The 25,598-nt window shown below is 39.5% G+C and overlaps 3 protein-coding genes across 5 annotated transcripts; 2 read left to right on the top strand and 1 right to left on the bottom strand.

Annotated features, from left to right (window-relative positions):
* Positions 1-946: 946 nt before the first annotated feature.
* On the bottom strand, positions 947-7,746 carry LOC122627766 (F-box-like/WD repeat-containing protein TBL1XR1). Of its 3 annotated transcripts, none has more exons than XM_043809242.1 (6): positions 6,955-7,746; positions 3,012-3,299; positions 2,285-2,631; positions 1,857-2,201; positions 1,417-1,785; positions 947-1,340 (listed from the first exon to the last, which is right to left on the bottom strand). In XM_043809242.1, exons 2-6 carry the CDS (start codon positions 3,133-3,135, stop codon positions 1,209-1,211), a joined length of 1,317 nt encoding a protein of 438 aa, XP_043665177.1. In that variant the 5' UTR covers positions 3,136-3,299; positions 6,955-7,746; the 3' UTR covers positions 947-1,208. The 3 variants fall into 3 exon arrangements, with proteins under 3 accessions (XP_043665177.1, XP_043665176.1, XP_043665175.1); XM_043809241.1 differs by lacking the exon at positions 6,955-7,746 and adding an exon at positions 3,536-3,888 and having other exon boundaries at positions 2,285-2,607; XM_043809240.1 differs by lacking the exon at positions 6,955-7,746 and adding an exon at positions 3,536-3,887.
* Positions 4,046-5,372, top strand: LOC122627770. Its single transcript, XM_043809248.1, has 2 exons — positions 4,046-4,394; positions 4,527-5,372. Exons 1-2 carry the CDS (start codon positions 4,378-4,380, stop codon positions 4,858-4,860), a joined length of 351 nt encoding a protein of 116 aa, XP_043665183.1. The 5' UTR covers positions 4,046-4,377; the 3' UTR covers positions 4,861-5,372.
* Positions 5,688-22,543, top strand: LOC122627541. The gene is made up of 6 exons (XM_043808702.1): positions 5,688-6,748; positions 12,018-12,505; positions 12,597-13,940; positions 17,658-17,994; positions 18,105-18,951; positions 19,079-22,543. Exons 2-6 carry the CDS (start codon positions 12,036-12,038, stop codon positions 19,183-19,185), a joined length of 3,105 nt encoding a protein of 1,034 aa, XP_043664637.1. The 5' UTR covers positions 5,688-6,748; positions 12,018-12,035; the 3' UTR covers positions 19,186-22,543.
* The last annotated feature ends 3,055 nt before the right edge of the window (positions 22,544-25,598 follow it).

Genomic DNA, 25,598 nt, shown 5'->3' with positions numbered 1-25,598 from the left:
CGAGTAAAGGAATTCTTTCATTAAACCAAAGTAAAAGTTTCAAATTCTCGCGTTATTAACGCTTCCGGCAATGCCTGTATACATCGATGTTTAAAGATTAAGACTTACCTGTGCAATGTTTCGTCTCTTCTCGTCAACGACGATTTTAATCCGTATATTGTGTATCGTGTTTGTATATTACATTGTACACGTGAAGGATACAAATGTATATGTATGTATGTATATATATATATATATATATAAAACATACATACACATACATTGTAAACTTTTCATTCGACTAATTTAACGATAAATTCGATCAAAATACCTTGAAAACTTCTTCCAACGATATAACTCGAATTTATTTATTTCATCTTGAATGATAGTTTAAAAAGATATCGTCATATTTTGTTTAACCAGATATGTACGTCTATCGATACGTTCCTAAAATATAATATCATTTTGTCGGTAGACCGAATATAAAATTTAATATAAGTTCTACGATGTGTGATTTTAAACGTGATAATAAATTTTATTTAATGTACAACCAGGCGTCCTGAGATTATATTAATCGTCCTTGGAACCTTTTGGAAAGACAACAACAATGCCACTGTACCGTTCCTTACAAAAGTTTATTTTTTCTTTTTTATTCTTTCTTTTTTTTTCTTTCTTTTTTTTTTTTTTTTTCTTTAGTTCTTTTAATTATCATCGATGTCATTACAATATTTAGTTACTGTTATTACACAGTTATTATATATAGTTCACTGATTTCAATCGTGTAGTGAACAGTAAACTTTTGCCTTTCTCTGTAAATATAAACTGTTAAATCGCTTTGCTCTGTACACGGTACCATTGAAAATATGATTAATGTACATTACATTTGTTCGTTATGAATATTTTAAAAGAAAATTATTTTGAAAGACAATTATTTGTAATTAGAATTCAATTGATATCTTCGTTAACGTTTCTTTTTTTTTTTTTTTTTTTTTTGTTTCTTTGTAGAGACACAATTCGGTATTAACAAATGGTATTCTTTCGTAATAATTACTTTTCAATAAAATTTTGATATAATTTAATTTCATACGTAATAATAATTTTACGTAAACGTTAAGAAAAGATATATATATATATATGTATGTATGAATAAGCGAAATACAGAGAGAAGGTAATACAAAAGTGTAACGAAATGACGAATTGGAGAAAAATAATATAAACTATGTTCGTAATCACAGTTTACGAAGATCGAGAACAAATACGCTGCCATCTGATGCCGAAGCACCAACTTTATCACCTCTACTATTCCAACATACTTCGAATATACCACCCGTACCTTTGTAACTGTGAACTAATAACCCGCTCTGCAAAGAACAGTAAATGATACGTTAGTTTGCAAGTGTTAAAACAGTGAACATAGAGAAATTCATAATCACTTACCTGAGTAGACCAAATATGAACACATTTGTCAAAACTTCCGCTAGCAAGGAACTTGCCATCCGGACTAAACGCTACACTGTACACTGGTTCTGTATGTCTTGTGAGCGTATGTATACAAGCTCCTCTTTCTACATCCCACAATCTTACAGTAGAATCGAATGATGCACTAGCAAGTGTCAAGTTCATATTCGGATTGTGTGTCCCTGGACCAGTTGGAGACCACTTGATCGTATAAATTTCTTTACTATGAGCTTGAAGATCGTGTACCCACGTATCCTGCTTCATAGACCATATCTTCAAACTCATGTCATCCGAACAACTAGCTAGTAGATTACCTTGAGGATCCCATTTTATTGCGTTGACTTCGTTCTGAAAATTTCGTCATAAGATATCACTTGAGAAACTATACAAGATGGAAAATCTTACTGACATCGACATACCGTATGACCTTGGAAGCTCTTTATGGGTTTATCTACATTCAGTTTGCATACATGAATACATTGATCCGTAGAGCAACTAGCAAATGATGTGTTAGTTTGCCAATCGACGTCTAATGCAGGTGCACAATGAAAACTGAATTGCTGAGTACACTCGCCACTTTCGGCGTCCCAAATAATAGTTGTTTTATCGACACCTGCACTTAAAATGTAATTGCCACATTTGTTCCACTTCAATGCGAAAATTGGACCTTTGTGTTGACCCAAAGTAGTAGCCAATCTGCCTTCTGTCGTCCAAATGCGCGCATATCCATCGTAACTTCCAGTTGCTAGCAACGTACCATCGCACTGAAATAATCAAAACGCGACTTTCTTTAATGTATATAACTTCATCGATTTAGATATAAGTAGAACGAATATGTATTGTATACCTTCCAATCCAATGAAGTAACATCTTTGTTGCTAGGTACTTCTGCGCCACCTTTTTGGATGCAATGGCGGAGAATCAATTGATTTGGAGCCTGAGAATTGTCCGACATATCCCAAATACGGGCGGTGCTGTCTCCAGAACCAGAGGCCAAAAGATCGGTAGTAGGATTCCAAGCGCATATAAAAACTTCAGACTCGTGCCCTCTTAATTTGGTTGCCTTACTAGCTGGTATTTCGACAGCACTAGCATTAGCACCCGTCCCTGTACCTTGCTGCTGTTCGTCCACTTCCATTTCATTTCTATCACCACCTCGATCGCTTGTTCCTACGCCATTATTTGATGTCACCACTATAAATAGGTTCGAATAGATGTTCAACAATTTCATGAATCATTGAAATTCTTTTAATTAACATATAATAGGATATGTGTATGCTCCTGCTAAATAGATATTTTGTACGATTTGAAAATTAAATTTTACCGACTCTGCCTAAATTTCAAGAACATAAAAGTACCTGGTCTATGCGATAGGCAAGAATGCTTTTGCGTCGAAAATTTAGATTTCGTCAGGAAAATTCAATCAAAATATCTAATATATTAAGCGGCCCATTAATCTACCTGATGATAATGAGGAGGTCTACAAAACTTCTATACTTTTGTAGACCAGGGTGTAATCAGGCATGGATACCATATATAGAAGTTTGGAGAAGTAAACGTAATGACCATACAACCTTCTTCTCTATTCGTATCTTGAACTTCCGTTTTTATCTGTTGTTTCTGTTGATTGATTTGATTTTGTCTAGATGCAACAACATCCGGCATAACCGCGTCGATGAGAGACAGAGACTCAACCATTCTCTGTTCTGTTCCATCTTCGCCAATAGAAATTTCTGCTTCCGTATATTGTAATCCCTTTTGTAGAATAGATAGAAGTGCAGCTGGTGGTACTAGAGCGCCATTTATGTTACTCTGCGATATATGCGATTCTATACCAAAAGTGTACGCTGAATGCACGAAACCTATAATGTAAAAATAAATTCGTATTAATTATCTCAATAACAAAAATATTTATAATTCCCAATGTTAATGCTAGTACAGACAGCTGCAATATTTTCATTATACGTTAAATAGGTTAACGGTCGTTAAACGATAAATTTTAAAATAACATTTGTTAGACAAAAAGAAAGAAAAATAAACTGTATCATTGTGTTCATTGTCCCATGTAAGAGGTTAGCAAACGCTCTTATAGTCGTACCGGATTCTTGAAGGTAGCGGTAGACTAAAAAGTTGACTTCATCGCTAGAGAAGCTCATCGTTAAGGGCCTACACAGCACTAGCATAACACATTTACGTCGGGACACATTGAAAACTTTCGTTGTTTTACTTCCGACGCTAAAATTTGCCGCGTTGGGTTGTTACGAGAAAGATACACGAACACATTGCACGCAATCTAAAAGACGGTAAACCAATTGAACGTAAATACTAACGTACTCATGAAACTTTTCGGAAATTTGAAGCATTACAAATAGAATTTGCAAGACACAACAGTGACATTACGATTATCAATTGATCGATTTTCTAAAAAGTATTTTTGACTTATTGGTTACTCGTTAAAATGAAAATATAAATATAACGAGTATCCTACATCAATATTTTTAATGCTAAGTTTCCTCTCTTATAGATTTTTACGTCGAAGATCTGGAAATTAAATAGCTTTAATTTGACCCTTCTCCTGTCAGATGGCGAGCTCGATGTCGGATGGTGACATCGATGTTCAGGATCGTATCTATAAAAGGGCATTACTTCCGCTTACAGGGAACATCTATACGTTTGTCTCTAAAACATTATATTTCACATCGTCATCACATTGAGAGCTATATAGAACGAAAAAGTTGAAAGTGATAAAAAAAACTTGAGTGTTTACATGAGTTAGACAATCCAATGACAACAGCGTATTGGAAATCATTGGAAATCATAAGAAGTTATTAACGAAAAAAAAAGTTATACAACGTTACAAAACTTAATTAGTTTAGTACATAAATGATTAGTCAAATTAGAATATAAAGTTCTTTGGTCGATAGACCAAAACGATCAAATATGACACGGAATAACAGGTTAGACTTTGTTTATATGATTCTTTAATGATATAACATAACCTTACGACTTGATAAGTATAATGATTTTTAATCTTGTAAAAATGCATTCTTTTCTTATTACTATTTATCATCGATGCTATCGTTATTTAGGAAACGAGGACGTACTCTGGAGGAAGAATCTAGCGAGTTCATGCCACTAAGTAAAAGGATCAATAATCTTCATATTAATGGTTTTTCCGGCCTTCAGGAGAGTACAGCCGAAATGGAATCTGATTGGGGAGGTCCTAATTTTATTCCTTCCCCAAATTATTCAGAACCTTCTCAAAGCTCGCCGTTACACGACACTTGCGGTTCTAGCCAAAGTAGTTACACTGCCGATTACAGGCCTGATCTAGATGCGACAGAAAATCCATTTTACTACGAAAGCAATAAATTATTGTTTTCTTTGTATATGGAACGTATGCAAAGATCTGATATGTATTAATAATGGCTTAACTTTGCATATTTTATAGGTATTTTTTATTTACAACTTGATCATTCCTTTGGATAACTTTATAAAGCCATCAAGTTTGTCAGTCTTAGGTATTATTCTTTGCTATTTTAAATTAATTCAGTTACATTACATCTCTAATATATAATTAGTATCTTTTATTACGTATCGTCTATATCGGAAGTTAATCGCGACATGTTAAAATTAACTTCCTAATTTTCCTTGATAATTTATCTCGTCCCGAGAAAAGAAAATAATTCATTGATCGTTTTATATAATATTTATCGCTTAATTACCAAGAATTACGCATGTCAAAATTATGTTAAATTAATAAATAATTCAAACGCCTTACATGATTTATCGTAATCGTATTTATATTTCTACTGTTTGTACGCGTCGATAGTAATTTGTGCAAGAAATATTTGGTTAATATTAAATTTATACATATTGTAGTTTATACGAAGGAGAGGAATAATATGAATAAAATGAGATACGATTGAGTCAGATTTATTTCTTTCTTTCTCCAATAATTAAATTACAAGTTCGCTTAAAAAAATTTATTACGTTTGATATATGTAATTATTCGTAAAGAAAAAGTAAACAAGGGTCTTACATACACAGTCGAATTCGTAATCTAGGTAATACGAATTAATTGTTAATAATTGTTCAAACGCACGTTTCCAATTTCAAATTTCCCACCATTGTAACGAATGATTGTAAATCGATCTTAACACCAGCTGGAATACGAATCCGACGGGAGCGCACTCTGGCGAGACGATAAGAACGAATACCAGAACCATTCGACCAAACGTTGATACAACATTGAGAGGGAAGGAGACGCACGCGCACGCTCAGTGTAAGGTTTGTTTCTCAATATCGCATGGCCACACATATTGAGAGAGTAAAACGGTTAGTTGATCTTTCATCGTGTCTTTTATCATAAACGCTATATAATTTGTGCAAAAGGAAAAAACCGGTGGCCTTGCGACGATTGGGATAAAAATCGTCGTAACGTTTTAGTAATTCAGGAGGAACCGACAAAGCCACACGATTAGAACGCGCGTGGCCACTTCTTTTTTCTCTTCTCACACTTTCGCACGATATATAGATATATATTTGTGTGTGCGTGTGTTGTACGTGAGGGCGCGCGTAACCCGCCGCCATAGTTAATCATATCCCTCGATGGAATGTTAAACGAAGGCGCGCGCGCGCGCGCGCACACGTTTACCGCCTATCGGACTAATAATCGTTCGGAATAGAATAAAAACACGTATAAAGTAGGAAAATAGAATAAATTAACAGAGAAAGCGATAGAACGTATTAGAGAGATAAACGTCGAGAGAAAGTCAAGTGGATTAGAAAGAAATAGACGTAAAACAAACGGAAAGAAAGAGAGAGAGAGAGAGAGAGAGAGAGAGAGAGAGAAAGGACGTATTAAAAGAAAGAAAGTAAGAAAAACGGATAGAAAATTCGTTATATCGAAGAAACGGATCGACCGTCGGAACTAACCCACAAAACTGATCTCCGAGACGCTCGAGGTGGCGCGCGCGCATTCGTCATATCTCGCGCGCGTACGTTGGGAGGTCGTAACGAATCCTGTTCCGTTGGTTGTAATAATTAATTAATGTACTAATTATTTCATCGATTAATCGGATTAGTTAATTAGTTAATCGAGCCCGATTGAAACAACAGTGTTTGAGGGGAAAACAAAAAAAGTCAAAGATAAAAGAAAATATACAGGGACAAGTGTAAAGTGGGAACAGAAAAATAAGAAAAGGAAATTGAACGAAGTACGAGAGGTAGACAGGAAGAGCAGAAGAAAAACGAAGTTCTTGCGATCGGATTGGCGCGGAGCGAGGCGACACGACGCATCACACGCCGAGTAAGTCGAACGCGCATGTTGTTGTGCGTTGCCCACTCGTCGAGCGGCCATGTACCGTTAACTCGAATTCATTTCACCGGAGTTGGACGGAAAAGCAAGTCCCGCTTCTTACCTACGAACCGATCGGGAGAGAGTCGCGATCGTGCACGATCGGGCACGACTCGTTGTAAAAGCCGGAAACTCGCGTGCGTGTAATTCGTGCTCACCTAACCAAGTTTCACTCGGGACGTGGCTTATGCTCCCAATAGAAACGACGATACGAATCGAAAAGTACCGATCTCTTTTTCTCACTCCCTCCCTGCCCCTCTCTTCTATCTTTTTCTCCCTCCCTGTGCGTGTAAATGTGTCGTGCTATCGTCCTCGTTCCGAACTCTGTTTTTTGGTTTCTTTCGTTCTCTCTCTCTGTCTCTGTCTCTGTCTCTCTCTCTCTCTCTCTCTCTCTCTCTCTCTCTTACTCGCGTAAATTTTATCCGAGAAGTCGCACAAAGTCTTAAATCGAGTCGAGTTAAGTCGTTCGTTCGTTCGTTCGGACGCGCGTTTCGTATGACGTGTGCACAGTGAGTAGCAACACCAGCACCACCACTAGCATCGGAAACAGCAGGAGCAGGAGAAGCAGAAGCAGCAGCAGCAGCAGCAGCAGCAACGGTGGCGACGACGGTGGTGGTGGCGGTAGTAGTAGTAGTGTAGTAATAGTAACAGAGCGACGACAACGACAAACGACGCTACTAGGTACGACGGGCAACCGAGAGCGCAGCGTAGAAATGAGAAAGTCCACGTCGCTGTCGCGTTTTACGCGCTGAGGAGATCGAGAACACAAGAAGCGAGAAAAGAATAGAATAGAACAGAACAGAACAGAATAGAACGGCTGAGAGGCGCGTACGTGCGAACGAACGAACGGACGGACAGACGGACGGACGAACGAACGAACGAACGAACGAACGAACGTACGTACGTACGGTCGGTCGGTCGGTCGGTCGGTCGGTCGGTCGGTCGGTCGGTCGATCGGTCGGTCGGTCGGTCGGTTGGTTGGTCGGTCGGTTGGTCGTCGGTCGCTAGCTAGCTAGCTAGCTAGCTAGCTAGCAGGCTGGTTTGCTCGCTCGCTTGCTTGCTTGCTTGCTTGCTTGCTTGCTTGCTTGCTTATTCGCTCAGAGACAGTCTTGAGAAACTCGTGCCAGAGCACAGGGACATTTGATCGTTGTCCACCGAACGGTGAGGTTGAAAGAAGAAAGACGGCGGAGTCGTGGAGAAGAAGGAAAGAAGAATCCGCCAAGGAGGCGCGCGCGCTCTCTCTTTCTCTTCTATTCCTTTGGGTAAGTAGTATTTAAATAAAACGAGAAATACTGGAAGGAACAAGAGATTCGCGGGGTTTGTGATTTCTTCTTTCGTTGATCGAGCGTCCTATGGCGTCTCTCTTCGTCTCTCTTGCACTTTCTTTTTCTCTCTCTTTCTCTTTCTCTCTCTCGCACGCACACACACACATACAACATACATTCGTTGTACACTCACTCACTCAATCACTATTGCTTGCTTTCTCACTCGTTAACTCCCTTCGTTCTCAACGCGCACCTTTTGCCACGGTCCTCAATAATAATCCACGACGTAAGAAACGTTGAAAGAGGAAGAGAAAGAGAAAGAGAGAGGCGTGCCACGGTTTAAGAGAGAAACCGCGAAACGGTGGCCCACGGAGAGCACCCACCCCAAGACACTAAAATCGTCGCGGGGCCCTCGTCGTGGCTGACGGCTTGGCTCGGGCAGGCTTTGGTGGGGTTGGTCGGAGGTGCGGACAGTGGTTGAGAGGCTGGTGGGGTTGGAAATTGCGTGGTGGTGGGTGCCCGCCGAGGTCTCGGAGGCCCCTCCGTGGCATCTCGCTGCCTCTAACCCAACGAGGTGGGGGTGTAAACAACAGCCCTGCCCGTGCTCCTCTCCGTTGGCATAGCCCTGGCTGCTTCGTGCCTGCCTGCCCTGCCTTGCCTTGCCTGCCTTGTCTCGTCTTTCCTTACCTTTCCTTTCCTTTCCTTGCTTTACCTTTCCGTATCTTCTTTTACTTTACCTTACCTTGCCTTACCTGTTTGTCTACCTACCTTGCGTACCTGCTTATTTGTCCGCTCGTTAGCCTCGCCTTAATCGCCCATACCCTTCCTTCGCTTTATCGTTTTATATATTTTTATTTTTATTTTTTCATGTACGCACAAATAAACAGTTATATATATGTACGTATGTATCGTATGTATATATACTAAATAGTTCCGTTCCTCGAGCTATTCTTCTCGGCAAAGTATCTTCCTATTTCCTCCCTCTCTCCATCTCCCTCTCCCTCTCTACCTCGTAGAGCGCATTCCACTCCGATCGCGAAAGAACGACACGGAAAAGGGAGTGAGAGAGAGGATGAAGAGGAGAGGAAGAGACGATGGAGGTGGTGGACACCCGCGTACCGTCGCGGGAGAAGCCAGCCATGTTCGAGAAAGAGGAGAGGAACAGAGTTAGCGCGCGCGAGAGAGAGAGAGAGAGAGAGAGAGAGAAACAGCAATTGCATTCGTCGAGAGAAAATAAAAGCCGTCGGCTACGTCGCCGCGTAGAAGGCAGTATCCTCCGTGTCATGGCGGCTGAGAGCAACCATTTCGACGCGTTCGATTTCCGTCGGCTTCTCGACCGTCCGATTGGTTTTCCCGTGCGAGTTTGTGCCACGTCACACGATTCGCTCATCTCCGGCCACGTCATCATTACTAAGATTATTACACGTCGTTCGTTTACCGACGAAACGTTCTCCCATTTCCGCTTTCACTTTCCGATCATTTTCAAGGGCCAAAATCGGACATGTTTAGAACGTGACCGTTTTAACGTTAAAGGCATTCGTCGTAATATGGATCGTTTCGTTGTGATAGTAATAATGGTAGTAGTAGTAATAATAGAAGTAGTAGTAGTAGTAGTAATAGAACGACGACGACAAACGAATCGGAGGAAGCCATGCTACAACAACGGTACGCCGCGGCGCCGTTCCATCCGCCGAACGTCGTCCCGACTTGGGCCGAACGGATCTACGATACTATGTACGTGTCGGACACGTTACGTAAGAGATGGAGAAGAGAGATAATCTTTCGTAAAATAGAGAGAAATATATGTAATGCGTAGAAAGAGAGAGAGAGAGACAGAACGAAAGAGAGAGAGAGAGAGAGAGAGAGAGAGAGAGAGAGAGAGAGAGAGAGAGAGGAACGATTTAGAAATAGAAAGAAACGAGAAATTATTTATTAGGAGAATGTATGCGTAGGTATCGCGTTTAATTCGCGTACACGCGACAGGTATTATCGTTGTTGTGCGTACATACGTGCGCGCGCGCGTTCTTCGCGAAAGCGAGCGAGAGAGAGAGAGAGAGAGAGAAAGAGGCAGGCGCAGCGAGCCTTAAGAGAATCGACGCCATTACGACATGCGCGTCTTGCAAAGGAGACCGACGGCCTCGGCCGAGCGGTCAGTCGCACTCGCCGTTTCGCCGACGACGAAAAAGCCAAACGTCCGGCCGAAAAGGGACGCGTCAACGCGTGGATGTCGAGAAAAAGAGAGAGAGAGAGAGAGAGAAAGGAAGAAAGAAGGAAAGAGAGAGAGAAAAGGAGAAAAAAAAACTTTTCTCTCCTATTATACTTGTCGGTATTCGCGTGTTTTGTTCGCCGCGTCGTGGCTACCGAAAGATTCGCGAGGGAATAACGACGACGAGTACGTGCGTGCGATCCGCGTCCGATCCGCGTCCGTCGTTTATAGGCCGCTCGACGCGCGACACCCTTCTTCTACGGCGGACGGCGGCGATAAAGGCGGCACGACGGGTAACAACCTAACCTCTCTTTCTCTCTCTCCTCTCTCTATGTTCTCTCCCTCTTGCCTTCTCTCTTCTGTCTGTTGGCTGCCTTCCTTCCTTCCTTCCTTCCCTCCGAGTACGTTCCGAAACAAGGGCAAACGTCGCCGTCGTGTCCCACTTCGTCTACCACGGTGTCTACTACTCTGCTGCTCCCTCTCCCTATTCTCTCTCTCTCTCTCTCTTCTCTCTCTCCCGATATTTCGCGTTCCCCTCCCCTGGGAGTTTCCGGTAGTGTCGTGGCTTGTCTCCCTTCTTTCTTGGCGCGTGCCCCTACCCCTTCCTGAGCTTTCCGACTCTCTCTCTCTCTCTCTCTCTCTCTCTCTCTCCTCTCTCATTCTCTCTCTCTCTCTCTCTCTAGCATGTCTCTCCTCTCTGGCAACATATCTTTCTTTCTCTCGTCATACTCTCCCGCACAGTACGTGTTACTACTTTATGCTGTGGTGTGGAGTAGGTGCTAGAAGGGGAGAGAAAGAAGAGAGAGGGATAGTAGTAAAGAGGGAGAGAAAGAGAGAGAGAACAGAGAAGAAAGAAAGAGATGATAACGGGTAGGAAGGAGGAAGATCGGTGGTGGAGGCTGCGAGAAGGGAGGGAGCGAGAGATCGGGGCTCTATTTCGCGGTGGGATCCCGCTTTCCCACCTATGCCTTCCCCCCTATCCTCTTTCTGCTCCTACCCCTTACCCCATGGTTGCAACGCTAGGTGGAGTGGGGTGTAATCCTGGGCCACTTCGACGACCATCCTCCCTGCTCCCGGATCCCTTTTGTGGTGGGGAAGGGGTGAAGTGGGGGTTTCCCTCACCCCACCCCCACCAACTGAACGCTCTACTGTCGGTGGCACTGCCACCTCCGCGCGAGAGAAGACGACGAGTTGCCTTTTGACTCCCTGGCGCTTACACGATCTGTAACACACACTTTCGAAAGATGTAGTCGACAGAAATAGAAAGAGAGAGAGAGAGAGAGGGAGAGAGAGAGAGAATTGGTGCGATGCGCTCTGGGTGGTCGTAAGAGGAGGAAGGGTTTATACTCGAGCATTGACTCTAGTATAAACGTGTAAGGGCCAAAAAGGAGGAGGAATCGTCGATTCGTTTATATAGCAACCTTGGTCTTCAAATCTTGAAAGAATGAGAACGCGTACTAAAAGAGAGTAGAGGAGAAAAATCGAAACTAACCGATGCCAATTCGCAAACGACACCAATTTTAAAGAAAACGGTTTAGGCATACGAAAGTAAAATTGTAGCTTTACAAGAACCGGGAATCTTTGAAAAGATGATCTAACTGAAATCTAAAAAGAATACCGATCGATCGATGTAAATGTTATACTTTATCAAAATATTGTAAATCGCACGTTAGGAATATTAATGTGAAATACGAAATGAATACGTAATTATCGTTTATTAATATATGTATCGATCTTTCTTTTTTTCCAGGCATAACATCGGTAAAAGATGAATTTCACGCCTTTTCCTGGCTTTACCACAGGCTCGTTGCCGACAGGTACGGTTCATCAATTTGCAACAGCCAAATTCGCACAAAATTTGACTACCGGTGGTCAGGTTGTCGGCGTTTTATCAGGCGGAGAGGGTGGCGTTCATTACTTGAGACCAGTCGATCCTAATGGTTTTGCTGTGGCTCAAGGAGGCAATAATCAACAGCAGCAAATAATTACGCTGCCTATAACTGTACCTGGAAAAGATGGCACGCAACAACAGCAAACTGTTCAAATTCAGGTGGTTAATCCTAGTGTTTCCCAAAGTGGAAACAGCGGGGACCAACCAAAATATCATTTGGCGCCAATTTCGTTGGGACAATTCCCTCAAGGTGCAGCAACTGTTCTTACGGTCGCATATAGTCAACAGGGAACGGATGGTGTTCAGATTCAAGTTCAGCCACAAAATACTGTAGCAACGACGCAAACGTAAGAACAGGAACGCTTAAATCCTTGCAATTTGTATTTTTATGATTTTCACTTCTTGTTGTAAATCGTTTTTCTTTCGTTTCTGGTTCAGGACGGATCAAACAACGCAGAGTACATCGGTCGCGGTAACTACCACGTCGCAACAGACGATTCAGCAAACTGTACAACTTCCGGGAGCACCAGAGGGATTGACCGTGGTTGCACAAATACCACAAGATTTGATCTTAAGAGAAGGGATGGAAGAGTCCAAAGAGGACGTGAAAGAAGGCACAACTCCCGTTGCCCTTATTAAAAGAGGAAGTGTGAAAAATCAAGGAAATCAAAGTAATGAAGAGTTCATTACTTCAATGCCTGCGGGTTGGCAAAGTTTGGCAACCCCAGGTTCCACGGTTGCTGATTATCTTTCAAGGCTTCCCGCCAGTACATTGCCACTTGGTTTACAACATTTCCTCAAATTTTCAGCAGAAACGATAAAGAGAGAAGCCACTATAGAATCGAGTCCTTTAGGCGCTGATGGTTTGGACGCTTCAGGAAGTATGACACCCGGGGAACAAGCCGTACAGATTACAGTAGCTGGTGGTGAGACTATTATTCCGGACGTTGTCGAGGAACAAGAACCGGGAACAAAACCCAAAAGAAAAAAGAAATACAAGAAAAAACCTCCGAAACCAAAAAAGCCGAAACCTGGTCAAGTTAGTATCGTTACTGCTTTGGATGGTACCACGCTATTCTGCTGCCCTCAATGTAATATGGCTTACCCGGAGAAAGAACTTTTAGAACAACATCTCATCGGTCATAAAATAGAAAGGAGGTTTATTTGCGATATATGCGGTGCTGGTTTGAAACGTAAAGAACATTTAGAACGACACAAACTTGGTCATAACCCTGACAGACCATTTATTTGTTCCGTTTGCATGAAAGGCTTCAAACGAAAAGAACATCTTAATCTTCACTTTGTTATACACTCGGGACAAAAGACCGAAGTTTGTACCGAGTGTGGAAAGGCCTTCTACAGAAAGGATCATTTAAGAAAACACGCAAGATCGCATCTTGCCAAACGTGCTAAAGAAGATCCATTGAATACGACTGATACTTCGCAAAATCAACAACAAGTAGAACAAACACAGCAACAAACGGAACAATTACAGCAACAATCTTCCGTTCCGGAGCTTCAACAAATTCAAATACAAGTGGGCCAAGGCTCGCAAGCTCAGATACATCAAATTTCTGTCAGCGAACAATCTACCGTCGTGCTACCAACTGCTGCTGAAACGGGTGCAATGGCGATGCTGCATCATCAGCAACAGCAGCAACAACAACAACAGCAACAGCAGCAACAACAACAACAGCAACAGCAGCAGCAACAACAACAGCAACAACAACAACAGCAGCAACAACAGCAACCTCAACAACAACAACCTCAACAACAACAGCAGCATTAGCAGCAGCATACCGCCCCTAGTCAAGCCGGGCGGTACTACAGATTTAATCATCAGCAGGCCAGAGGCCGTGTAAGACAAGGCGTACTTGCCGATTGAATTCTATTGAAATCCTTTAATTGATATCATGCAAGAAATTTTGTTGATGATGGTCATTGTTGCCTAGTAGTGATTACATTAAAAAAAAAAAAAAGAAAAAAAAAAGAAAAAAAAAGAAAAAAAAATATCAGCTTGGACCTTTAACCGCGTTGTGGCTAGGCCGGAATAATTTATATTTACTATCATCTTTTAAAGCGCACCGAGCTGAATGACGAACAAAGTTCGTATATACAGAGTTTCTTTTTTGCGTACACGTTGTAGCGTACGTGTGAAGATACGGATTAATTCATACGATGTAAAATGTTTTCGTCGCCAATCCAGTTCCATGACGCACGTTAGATATAAATGAAGAAATTTATATATAAATATATGAATATATATATATATATATACACACTTATATAAATAGATAAAAAAAATATATTTTTGAAAGCGCGAACTGGATTCGCCGAAGGACACAAGGCAATCGAGTTTGGAGCTGAGACATTATTTCTCTTGAATAAATGAAGTAATAGAAGAAAATAATAATAATAAAAAAAAAAAAAAAAAAAAAAAAAAACTGTAAATACAACAGTCTTTCATCCCTAAACGGAGGATTACTGTGACGTGCAAATATCAAGTGAGTTGTTTTATTTATTTTGCTTATACTACACACGATCCGAGGCATAGTAAAAGAGTGTATTGATAAATCATTCAACTTCAATTAGTATTATGTAGAGATCTATTATTAGAATTGCAAAGCATAAAGAAAAATGTAATCTCACATTTACATCTATAAACTAATGACAAGGATCAGTGTATATTTTTACAATGACAAGTGGTGTGCGAACCACCTAATATATTAATGTCATTTGTCACATCATATGAATCGATAGAAAAGGTTATGAGATAATTGCATGTAGACATTATATTCACGCAGAGTATTTTGCAGAAGCATACATACATACATCACTTGCCATTCTTATAAATAATATATGTTATTATCCGACTATTTAAAAGTTGATCGCTGTACATTTTAATTCATTTCTACAGCTTGTCCAATGCATTTACATTATAGAAGTATGTATCGAAAAGACAACATCTACATTCCGCAATTATTTCATAATCCCAGATTTATCATTAGTCTTTTTATCATAATTGCTTTGCTTTTGTTAAACGAACCATCTGTACAATTTTTATACGGAGATTCTGGAATACTTTTCTCTGTGTTGATTATATCTAGAAGCAGAACCTCCAGTGCTGTTGTAATTTGTATGGTGAAAGTACGATGAGATGTTGTTGAAAAATAATCATCTAGGTTGATCGAACATGAATGACTCGGAAAGTTGTTGAGTAAGAATGTATGTATAATAAAAAAAAAAAAAATCTCTTTATTGTAAGTATAACATTACAGGCAGTGGGTATAGCTGTACAAGAAATATAATTATTATTTTATTATTATTATTATATCACATAGCTATTATTATCGTAGCCAATATTGATAGTCTATAAGTCATTTTCATTGTTACTTACATAAATATTGGAGGAGAAAGCTAAAATAAAACATACATTTAATACAAAAGAACCAACAAATTGCTCGTGTTAACCATCGTTTGCTAATATCGAACACGAGGTTATTAAATCATCCTGTGGCCATAAAAAAAAACGACCTCGTAGAAAGAAAGGAAATTTTTGTAAAAGAGACTAATCGATAAGGGACAAAGAAAATGTGTGTATATAAGTATGTTGTATATATACATACATACATACATACATACATACATACATATATATACATTAGAAAATTATACAAAATATGTATTATCAAGAACATAAAACCACGAACGTAATTCAGTCTGGAAAAAAATTGCGTTTGATTCTGAAGGTAATTCTCTAGTTGACTAGAGTCGATAATCGAAAATTTCGCGATCCAAAGCGATTTCGCATGGTTCCCCTTGTCGTATTTCCCAAAGGCTACAATCGAGAGGTTCGCAGTGCATGAGGAGTGAGGGTGAAGAGTAGAGGCGTGAGAAGAGGAAGAAGAAAGAGAAAGACAGAGAGAGAAAGAGAGAGAAAGAAAGAGGTAGCGTAATGGCAGGTCGCCGGGAGCGATTCGAAGTTAAAACCCCAACGGATTCGGGTATTTTCGCCGGCGCGGCCGCGAGGAGGGCCGGGAGAGAGAAAAAATAGTTAAGAGGCTGGCACAGTAGAGGGCGGACGGGTGGGGTGGGGGCGCCGAGACTTGAGGGACAGGTGTCAACGGTACGCACACTACATCGTCACTGGCCATCCTTTTTTTGTCCAGCCAAGGATTTTCGGCATCGTGAAAAATCTTATTTTACCCGAGCGATCGCCAAGCACGAGGTGCCAGCTGAGATAAATGGTAAGCGAACGCGGCCGAAGCGCTAGGAGATTCTCGAGAGCGTCGGGGAAACGTCCCGTGCACGGCCATTTTCTGCTGAATTTCGTGCGAATTCGGCCCCCGCGTATCGACTGGGGGCGCGCGCGCGCGCCGGGAGGGGGAAAGACGCGTTCCCTCCTCTCTCTCTCTCTCTCTCTCTCTCTCTTTTTCTTTCTCTTTCTCTCTTGTTCTCCCCTAACGCGTCCTCTTCGTCCTCCTCTCATCTTCCTCGATAGCTCTCTCGCTTAGCCACGCTCGAGTCCTCCTCGCTTACCCTCCTACCTCTTCGCCGCCCTCGCGTTCCTTCGAGTTTCCGCACACACAAACGTGCCAAGCGCGCCCTGCCCATCCCCCTAACGATCATTCTCCCCATCCCTTCTCTCTTCCTCTCTCTTTCTCTTCCTCTCTCTCTCTCTCTCTCTCTCTCTCTCTCTCTCTATTTCTCTCTCTCTCTCTTTCTCTCTCTCTCCCTTCGACAGGCCACCCCGCCGTCGTCGCCGCGTCGCGACGATCCCGGCCGCTACACAGTAGGCTCTTCGTTTTTTCCCTTCTCCCCACCGTCCGGAGAGTACGTTCTTCCAAGCCGTGTACTTCCCGGTGCGGCGACGATTTTCTCGATCTCAACACACAGCATCTCGTCGCATTTACCTTAGACTTAACTAACCACGACGACGGCGGCGACGGTGGTGGCAACGTAACGCGACGACTACACGACGACGACGACGACGACGACGAAGACGACGAAGACGAAGACGAAGACGAAGACGATGACGAAGACGATGACGACGACAACGACGATGATAACGATAAAGTAAAGATTATCTTTCGCGACGAGAAGGAGTAGAGCACCGTTCTAGGACAGCGTGCTAACTCGCGTTTCTTCGCTTCGACTTACGTCCTTTTCATCCGTCTCGCCGGGAGGAGAATTCCCCGAGAAAAGTGCTCGACCAACGAGAGACGACGAGGAAACATGGGGAAAGGAACGTCGTTGCTGTGAGTAAATATCTCTCGACTAACTCGACGCCGAGTCTCGTGGTTGAGTCGATTGACGCCGACAGCTCGTGTTGACCGCGCCTGAAAACTTATTGTCGATCATCTTTTCGTTATCCGTCGAGTCTCCTTTTCTCGTCCTCACCCTCCCCTCCCCCGCCCCTCCCCCCAACCCCACCACCCGCCGTTCTAATCCTTACGCGAATCTATTCACGATTTCATTTATATTTTAGGTATATGATTGACGGTTTGCAATGAATTTCCCGCCGTTCGGAGGCCACTTTCCCGGCACTATACCGAGTATCCATCAGTTCGCGACCGACGGCTCCGGTGGTGCAGGCGCGCGTTACGCTAATCATTTTCCCAACCAGCCTCCGATCGGAGTGCCGGTTATGGGAAAGTACCGTCCTGAGACCAACGGCGTACAAACTCCTCAATCTCAAGTGATGATGAACAACAAGGCTAATTATCCAAACAGCAACGTCCACCACTACCCCAATGTGCCATATTCTCAAGCTCAACCGGTGCAACAGAGACCCTCCAATTCTCCTGGAATGCAAGAGAAACGTTCGTATCATCAGGTAACATCTTTCATCTTTCTCTTCGCCCCCTTGTTAGACTCTGAATATCTACAGACGTACTCAGACGGTCTTCAGAGCTCTAATAATCCATCGCCGATCCCAATTTTTAGCAAGCCACCGAGACTATAAATCAACAGGACGTTTGCAATCTCCTACAGGATAAGGACAAAAGCAAGGATAAGAAGACGGACGAGCAGCGTAACGGGGACACTGCGACCAATGGTGGACAGCAGGACTATACGATGCATCAACATCATCAACAGCATGCCCACACCCAAACGCCTGCCACGATGCCTGCAACCTGGCAGTCCTTGGCAACGCCTGGCTCCACCGTAGCCGATTACCTTAGTCATTTGCCAGCTAGTACTTTGCCGCTTAGCTTACATCATTTTCTCAAGTACTCTGCGGAAAGTATAAAGAAGGAATCAGAAATGGCGCAAACAACATCCGTAGCTGTAGCTACCACAACTACGCCTAATATCATGATGTCGCCAAATAACAAGAAAAAGAAGAAGAAGAAGCCACCAAAGGAAAAGAAACCACGCCCAAAACCAGGAGAAATTCGATTGACTACAGCTTTAGACGGCTCTACGCTTTACTGCTGTCCCGAGTGTCATATGGCATATCCCGAACGAGAATTACTGGAGCAACATCTGTTGGGTCATACCATGGAACGAAGATTTGTCTGTGACATTTGTGGAGCGGGTTTGAAAAGGAAAGATCATTTGACACGCCACAAGCAAAGTCATAATCCTGAAAGACCTTATGTCTGCACTGTGTGCCTAAAAGCTTTCAAGAGAAAAGAACAATTGACGTTGCACTTCGTAATACATTCTGGCGAGAAACGTCACGTGTGTACAGAATGTGGTAAAGGCTTTTATAGAAAAGATCATTTGCGAAAGCATACTAGGAGTCATATTGCTAGGAGAGTGAAAGCCGAATTAAGTCAGAATGCTGGTAAGATACTACTTCGACCGACATCAGATCTCAACAAATTTTATAATGTATTTTAATCTCTGTACACGCAAAGACTGTGTTACTCCGGTTTTGTTCGGCTGATAGAATGATTCATGTTTTATTTTAGGTACTCAACAGAATCAACAGCAGAACAATGTATCCAGTATGCAAACGACGACCGTGTCAGCATCGTCCGTTCTTCCAGGCGGGCATCCAGGTCCTCTCCTATCCTGAGCCCCGCCACCAGGGAACTTCCAAGTTCCCCATCCAAACAACATTCTTCATACTCATACTTCGCATCATACATTGCATCATCATCACTTGGCCGCAGTCAATGTGGCGCACCAATCGAACGTTACTCCGCTTGCTACACCCAGCCATTATCAGACGCACGAGCTCGGCTTTCTAGGACACGTAAAAGATTTCTGAGAGCAGGGGAAGACCTCGACTAAGAGGTAACATTATGACGCTACACGATTGTCTCCGCGTACAGAGTTTCAGCGATTTCACGTGGCTCGGACATAGTGAGTTTTCTACATACATTTCATTTAAAAGTGATTCAAACGATGTTCTGCTTCTTGCATCCTTCTTATAAACGACGATGAATTCATTCGTTCATGCGAATGCTATTTAACGTACGAATTCTCGCATCCACGATTATACTTGGGTGCAAAACGATTCGCAGGATGTCCGGAATCCGTTCAACATTTTCTCTTTAGATCATATTTTATAGCATGAATAAATGTGATATACGAGCAAGGATCGAGAACAGACACGTTCACACTATAGTATGGGTTGAAGTGCATATAAACTATAATTTCAGTAAGAGAACTTAGATTAGGAGCCTGATTTAAGAGTCTTGCCATACTGTATGTATGAAAAACAAAACATATTTTTGTGAAAGCTTGGTGTTAATATATGAAAACTAAGCTAGTTAGCGGGGGAAGAGAGAAATACAATGAATTATATTTTTTTTCTTCATAACTGTGCTGGATCGAAATGCTGTATTTGCGAGTGTATCTATCAGATTTTCATAATTATCTGATTCGGTTGGATAGTGCAAAAACAGTTATCATATTAAAGAATCTTTTAGAATTGTAAGGGCAATATAGATGCAAAAACATTCGTCCCAACTTCTATTCGATTGTATGTCTTTCAGTTGGAATTAATATCATAAGTATTTGATATTTTCTCAATATTTTATATTTCAACATATTGAGTATATTTCCAAAATTTATTATATACATAATGCTTAGTAATATACTTTAACTAAATTTATCTTAAATGAAAATTTTTTAATTTGTAATATAGAATTTATTACAAAAGAAAAAATATATTAAGAATTATTATTATGTATGGCAATATTCTGTGCACGGTAAAAGTTATACTTCTTTTGTTTTCTTTGATTTTGCATACAAAGTTGACAGTATTTTATATTTTACGATAGTTCCAAAATTGTGCTTGTATGTATACTTTTATACATAAGTGCGTAAATATTTATATGAATATATATATATATATATTTTACGATTCATCAAGATCGTACTAAAATCCTTTGTAAACAAACTCTTATTGAGTTTGTTTCGTTTTTATATGATTTTTACATTGTTTTTATAGATATTTTTCGTTAGATCTGTTTAATCTTCGTTGAGTACTGATTACATTCGTAAGCTCTGTCCTTAAAGGTACAGTATATATTTAGGTTTTTTGTTTTTTCTTTTTATATGTGTATACAGTACATTATGTTCAAATAAGTGCAGTTGATAAACTGTTTAATTTATATATTGAGCCTTTTGTAAAGATAACCCTCGTGGACTGTGATCATTTTGGATAGAGATTTCTTGCTCTCTAGTTATCCAAATGAACTTGCGTTATCAATTATCTAATTTTTTTTTTTCTAGACTTATTAATTGTGCCATTTTTTTTAAATCCTCCTTGCCGTTTTCTCTTGCCATATCAATAACTGTTCGGTTACGATCGCTCACACTATCGTACATTTATGTTTGTCGTCAAATATCTTGTACGTGTTTAAACATTAATTCAACGTCAATATGATGGAAGATAGTGTTGAATATGTTTAGGTACTGTATAAATGTAACGTATATGCCTGGTTAGGAATGTGATGCGAATTTTTCAAATGGAAAAAAGATTGGAAAGTTTCAGATATGTAGAATGCCAATTGTAGAATGTATCTTTACACGAGAGTTTTAAACTTTTCATTTGAAGTAGGCGAATTAAATTTTTAGTCGAGGAGAAGACTATGAGAAAGAGGATTTCTAAACCAATGATAATTTTTAACGTAACGTTGAAACTAATGATGTGATGCTATCCGCTGTATACATTATAACAAACTTTTTTGAAATATTGCATCTTTATTGTATAATACTTTCATATTTAAAGATTACATGTTTAATACAACACAACGATGATTAACTATTAAACTAAATACATCCGTTTAAAGAACTATTTAATCGATATAAACAATAGTCCAGTAGTTTCTGACATAATCTCTCAAGCAATTAATTTAGTTATATTTTGTTCGATAAATAATATTTTCTTTAGACAAGCAATGTACAATTGAGAGAAAATCCAAGAAAGTTATAAAATTATCTTATGGTTGATCCTCGTTGTTGACTCTCCGCATCATGTTTCTAGCGTGATACGTTTTAGCAAGTAACACGAAAATTCAGGTTTCGTCAGACCTCAAGTATATTGATATAATAAGAATATGACATACATAGTATATACTAAAAGTTGTATATATCTATATATTTATATTTATATATATATAGATATATATATAGATATATAAATATTATATTATAAAAATATAAGAGAATGAGCTGTATTAAAATACTCCACCGCCACGTACTTGTAATCGTAAACAACAACAACAAAAAAAACAGAGAGTACACCCTAGACGGTACATTTAGTAAGTAAGTTTGTATACAAGACAACAAAAATACGACGTAAATTGAGAAAGAAAAAATTAGTGCGCGTGCGAAAGCGAGAAAAAATGAAAGAAAGAAAGAGAGATAGAGAGAGAGAGAGAGAGAGAGAGAGAATGAAAGTGAGAGCAAGAAAGGATGAGAGAAAGAGAGAAAGAAAGATCGAAGAAAAAATAGCGAAAGATAGTCTCCTAAAACAGAGTAAGCCAAATATGGAGCTACTGAAGAAAAAACTCGCAACGTCGATATTGTGTGTGTGTGGTTATATTGGGAGTTTAGAAAGAGAGAGAGAGAGAGAGAAAGAGAGAAAGCGATAGAGAACAAAAATTCTCATACGTATTATTGATCTAACTATGCGAAGAGAAAGTAATTAATAAAATAAAGCATTATGATTTATACAACGGAGATGAGAGACGAGAGGCAAGTTTTCCAAAAATCGTATATCCTTACAGAGATAATGTGAGATGTGACGTCACAAAATGGTGGTCTATTCAAAAATTATGAGTAAAAAAGGTTCTCGTATTCGACGGATTTTTTGTACTTTTTAATGAAAAAAGAAAATAATAATAATAATAATAATAAAACACGAAAGAAATTATCCGTCTCTTGGAGTAAATAAAAGTTGGTGTTCCTAAGAAAAAAAAGGAAAGAAAACGAAAAGAAAGAACGATATTTGAAATAGTTCTCTCTTTCTCTTCTCTCTCACTCTCTCTCTCTCCTTCCTTCCTTTTCTCTCTCTCTCTCTCTCTCTCTCTCTCTCTTCCTTTTTCTCTCTTTTATTCTCTCTTTTTCTCTCAAAATAAAAGGAAAAACAATTCTCCAGTGCCTTCGCATAGCGCTGGAATTTTTTCGTATCTTCTAACTTATTCGATGAGTGAAATTACAGAAATGGCGTTGTGCGTGACTCTTTTTGGAACACCGCGTATATGTACTTGCTATTTCCTCCATCTTCTTTTTCGCGTATAAGATCTTCGCATGGTAAAGTTCATGTACGCGAAAGAAAGAGGGAGAGAAAGAGAGAGAAAGAAAGAAAGAGACAGAAATAACGACGAAAAGTAAGGTTAAATATTTTTGGTAACGAAAATGATACAAATCATCGAAAACGACGACGATGATAATGATGATGATAATGATAATGATGACGATGATGATGATGATGATAATGATGATGATAATTATGATGATGATAATAATGATGATTATTATGATGATGACGATGATGATGATAATGATCGTCGCACCTTGTTATTGACAAATTCGTACAAGTACCGATGAAAGATACGGTAGAGAAAGAAAGAAGATATTGACATATTGACATCCATGTTTCTTTGTTTTTTTAATTTTTTAGTTTTTCTTTTGAACACTTTTGAACACGTCCAACGTGTTTTAAAAGGCTTTTATTTTTTTATTTCAAAACGCGTTTAGAAATCGTGTACTTAATTATTCGTGCGACTCAAAACGCAAAATAGTGTATTTTTACATTACGCTATTTGAATATTTCTCTACACATACGTACATACATACATACATACATACATAATACATACATAATACATACATACATACATACATACATACATACATACATACATACATACATACATACATACATATATATATCATATACTTAAATCGATAAGTACGTGATGTACTTAATTCGATCGCTTCGAGTTAAATAATTAGACATATTTTTCGTTCATGCGTTATTTTTTGTCAGCATTTGTTTTTTTTTTTTTTTTTACATAGTGACGTTTTTAGCGGGAAATTTAAAGATGAGAAGTAGAGGAAGGAGGAGGAACGCATTAATATTGACTTGTCGAATCGAGTAATGAAAGTAAACGTTTGATAGATCGTCAAATTTTATTGGTTAGTTTAGTTGAAAAGATCGTCGTAATAAAAAGAAGAAAAAAAGATGAAAGAAAATAAAAAGATATATGATTTTATAATCTTCTAACTCGATGATGATCAAGTTATCAAAAGATCAAATAGATGTGAAAAAAGAAATATAGGTCACGAAAGGAAGGATTTATGTTTATATACATATGCTTTTTACTCTGGCTCGTTCGGTCGTACATAAACATTAATAATGTAACAGCGTGTCGATTAGAGGTTAGCGTCTTCATATATTTTTTAACGACAGAAGCGTTATCTCTCGTGATCAAATAAAAAAAAAAAAAAAGGAAAAAAAAGAAAAAACAAGAAAGAAAAAAGATAAAGACAAGGACGTTCGTCGTTTTTCCATTACGTGAGCATCGTTCGTTATGCTCCACACGCATAAGTAGTTGTCGCAAAGTTAACTTTTTCCCGTATACCTGAGTATCCTGGATTTTTCTAGGTTTTCCAGGCAAGACGCACTTTCGCCATTTACTGTTAGGAAGTGAACTCTAAGCAGCTTATTTTATTATACCGCATTCATACACATTATTATACGCTGTGGATATGTATGTGTAAAATAATATACTGTTCAAAACAATTAGAGGATTATTATTGTGAACTGGTTTTATCAGTACCGATCAAGTGAACGGAAGGGAACAAAAAAAAAAAGCTTCCCATAAAACTGTAAATTGGTTTTCTTTTTCATCATTTTGTTATAACGCATTTACTATCCTTTGTTTCTAAAAAAAAAAAAAAAAAGAAATAATAATAATTCTAAGTAATTCTCGAAATTATCTGCGACGTGGAAATATGTACAATATGCAATCCTCTAATTGTTCTAAACACTTTAAACAAAAGATGAAAACCGTAGGCTCTGAATCCGTAGGATTAGGGTTTCCAGGCAATAATCTATTAAATATATGTATGTCATCCATTGTACGAGCGAAAATAATTTTCGATCAATGGTGACATATTCATGCCTATAACTATTATTACGGGAAAGAGTTAAAAATAATATTTTCGATTATCGAAACAGACCTTTATGTAATAGCCGCTCTCTCGAGGGACAGAGAAGAAAAAATTCTTACTTACTTACGCTAAAAAAAAAAAAGAAAGAAAGAAAGAATAATAAATGCACACACACACACACACACGAACATACACACATATATACACATACACACTTCATGTTGTAAATCAAATAGAATTTTTCCGAAGGATGAGTGTAACGGATGAGAACAATATTTTTCTACGCAACGTCGAAACTCTTAATCGTACTAAATCGATCGATAGAGCCAAAAGTGAACTCGATTGAAAGCCTTCGTACAAGAAACGCGTGATCTTCGAACGGGTCAAACTAAAACGGGTTTGCAACAAAAGAAAAAACCGATAGGAATGTGGCCTAAAGAATTATTATTATTATTACATTATTATTATTATTATTATTATTATTATTACATTATTCCATTAGAAGCTTCAAATTTAGAGTCCTGAATATTGAGAAATAATTTTTTGCAGTTTCTTTTTCTCGTCGTTTCATTTCTTTTTTTTTTTTCCTTCATATTTCTTTTTTCCACATGTTTTGTTTTTCGCTATATTTGTTTACAACTAATCACATTCCTATCGATTGAAGACGTTTTTTTTTTTGTGCAAACCAAGCCTTGTTCTTTCCACGTTCGTCAGCGAAGAACAGAATGTTTTAGTTTGCTCGGCTTGTCGTCCACTTGGCGTGCATGCGTGCTTGCGTGCGTGCGTGCGTGCGTGCGTGTACTACACAAAATACGTTTTAATGCGTGCGATTCTATAAGCGATTTTTTTCGCAAA

The sequence above is a fragment of the Vespula pensylvanica genome, chromosome 3 (assembly GCF_014466175.1).
Source record: "Vespula pensylvanica isolate Volc-1 chromosome 3, ASM1446617v1, whole genome shotgun sequence".
Taxonomy (NCBI): Eukaryota; Metazoa; Arthropoda; class Insecta; order Hymenoptera; family Vespidae; genus Vespula; species Vespula pensylvanica.
The sequence above is the reverse complement of the archived record's forward strand: the minus strand, read 5'-3'. Positions and strand labels throughout refer to the sequence as shown.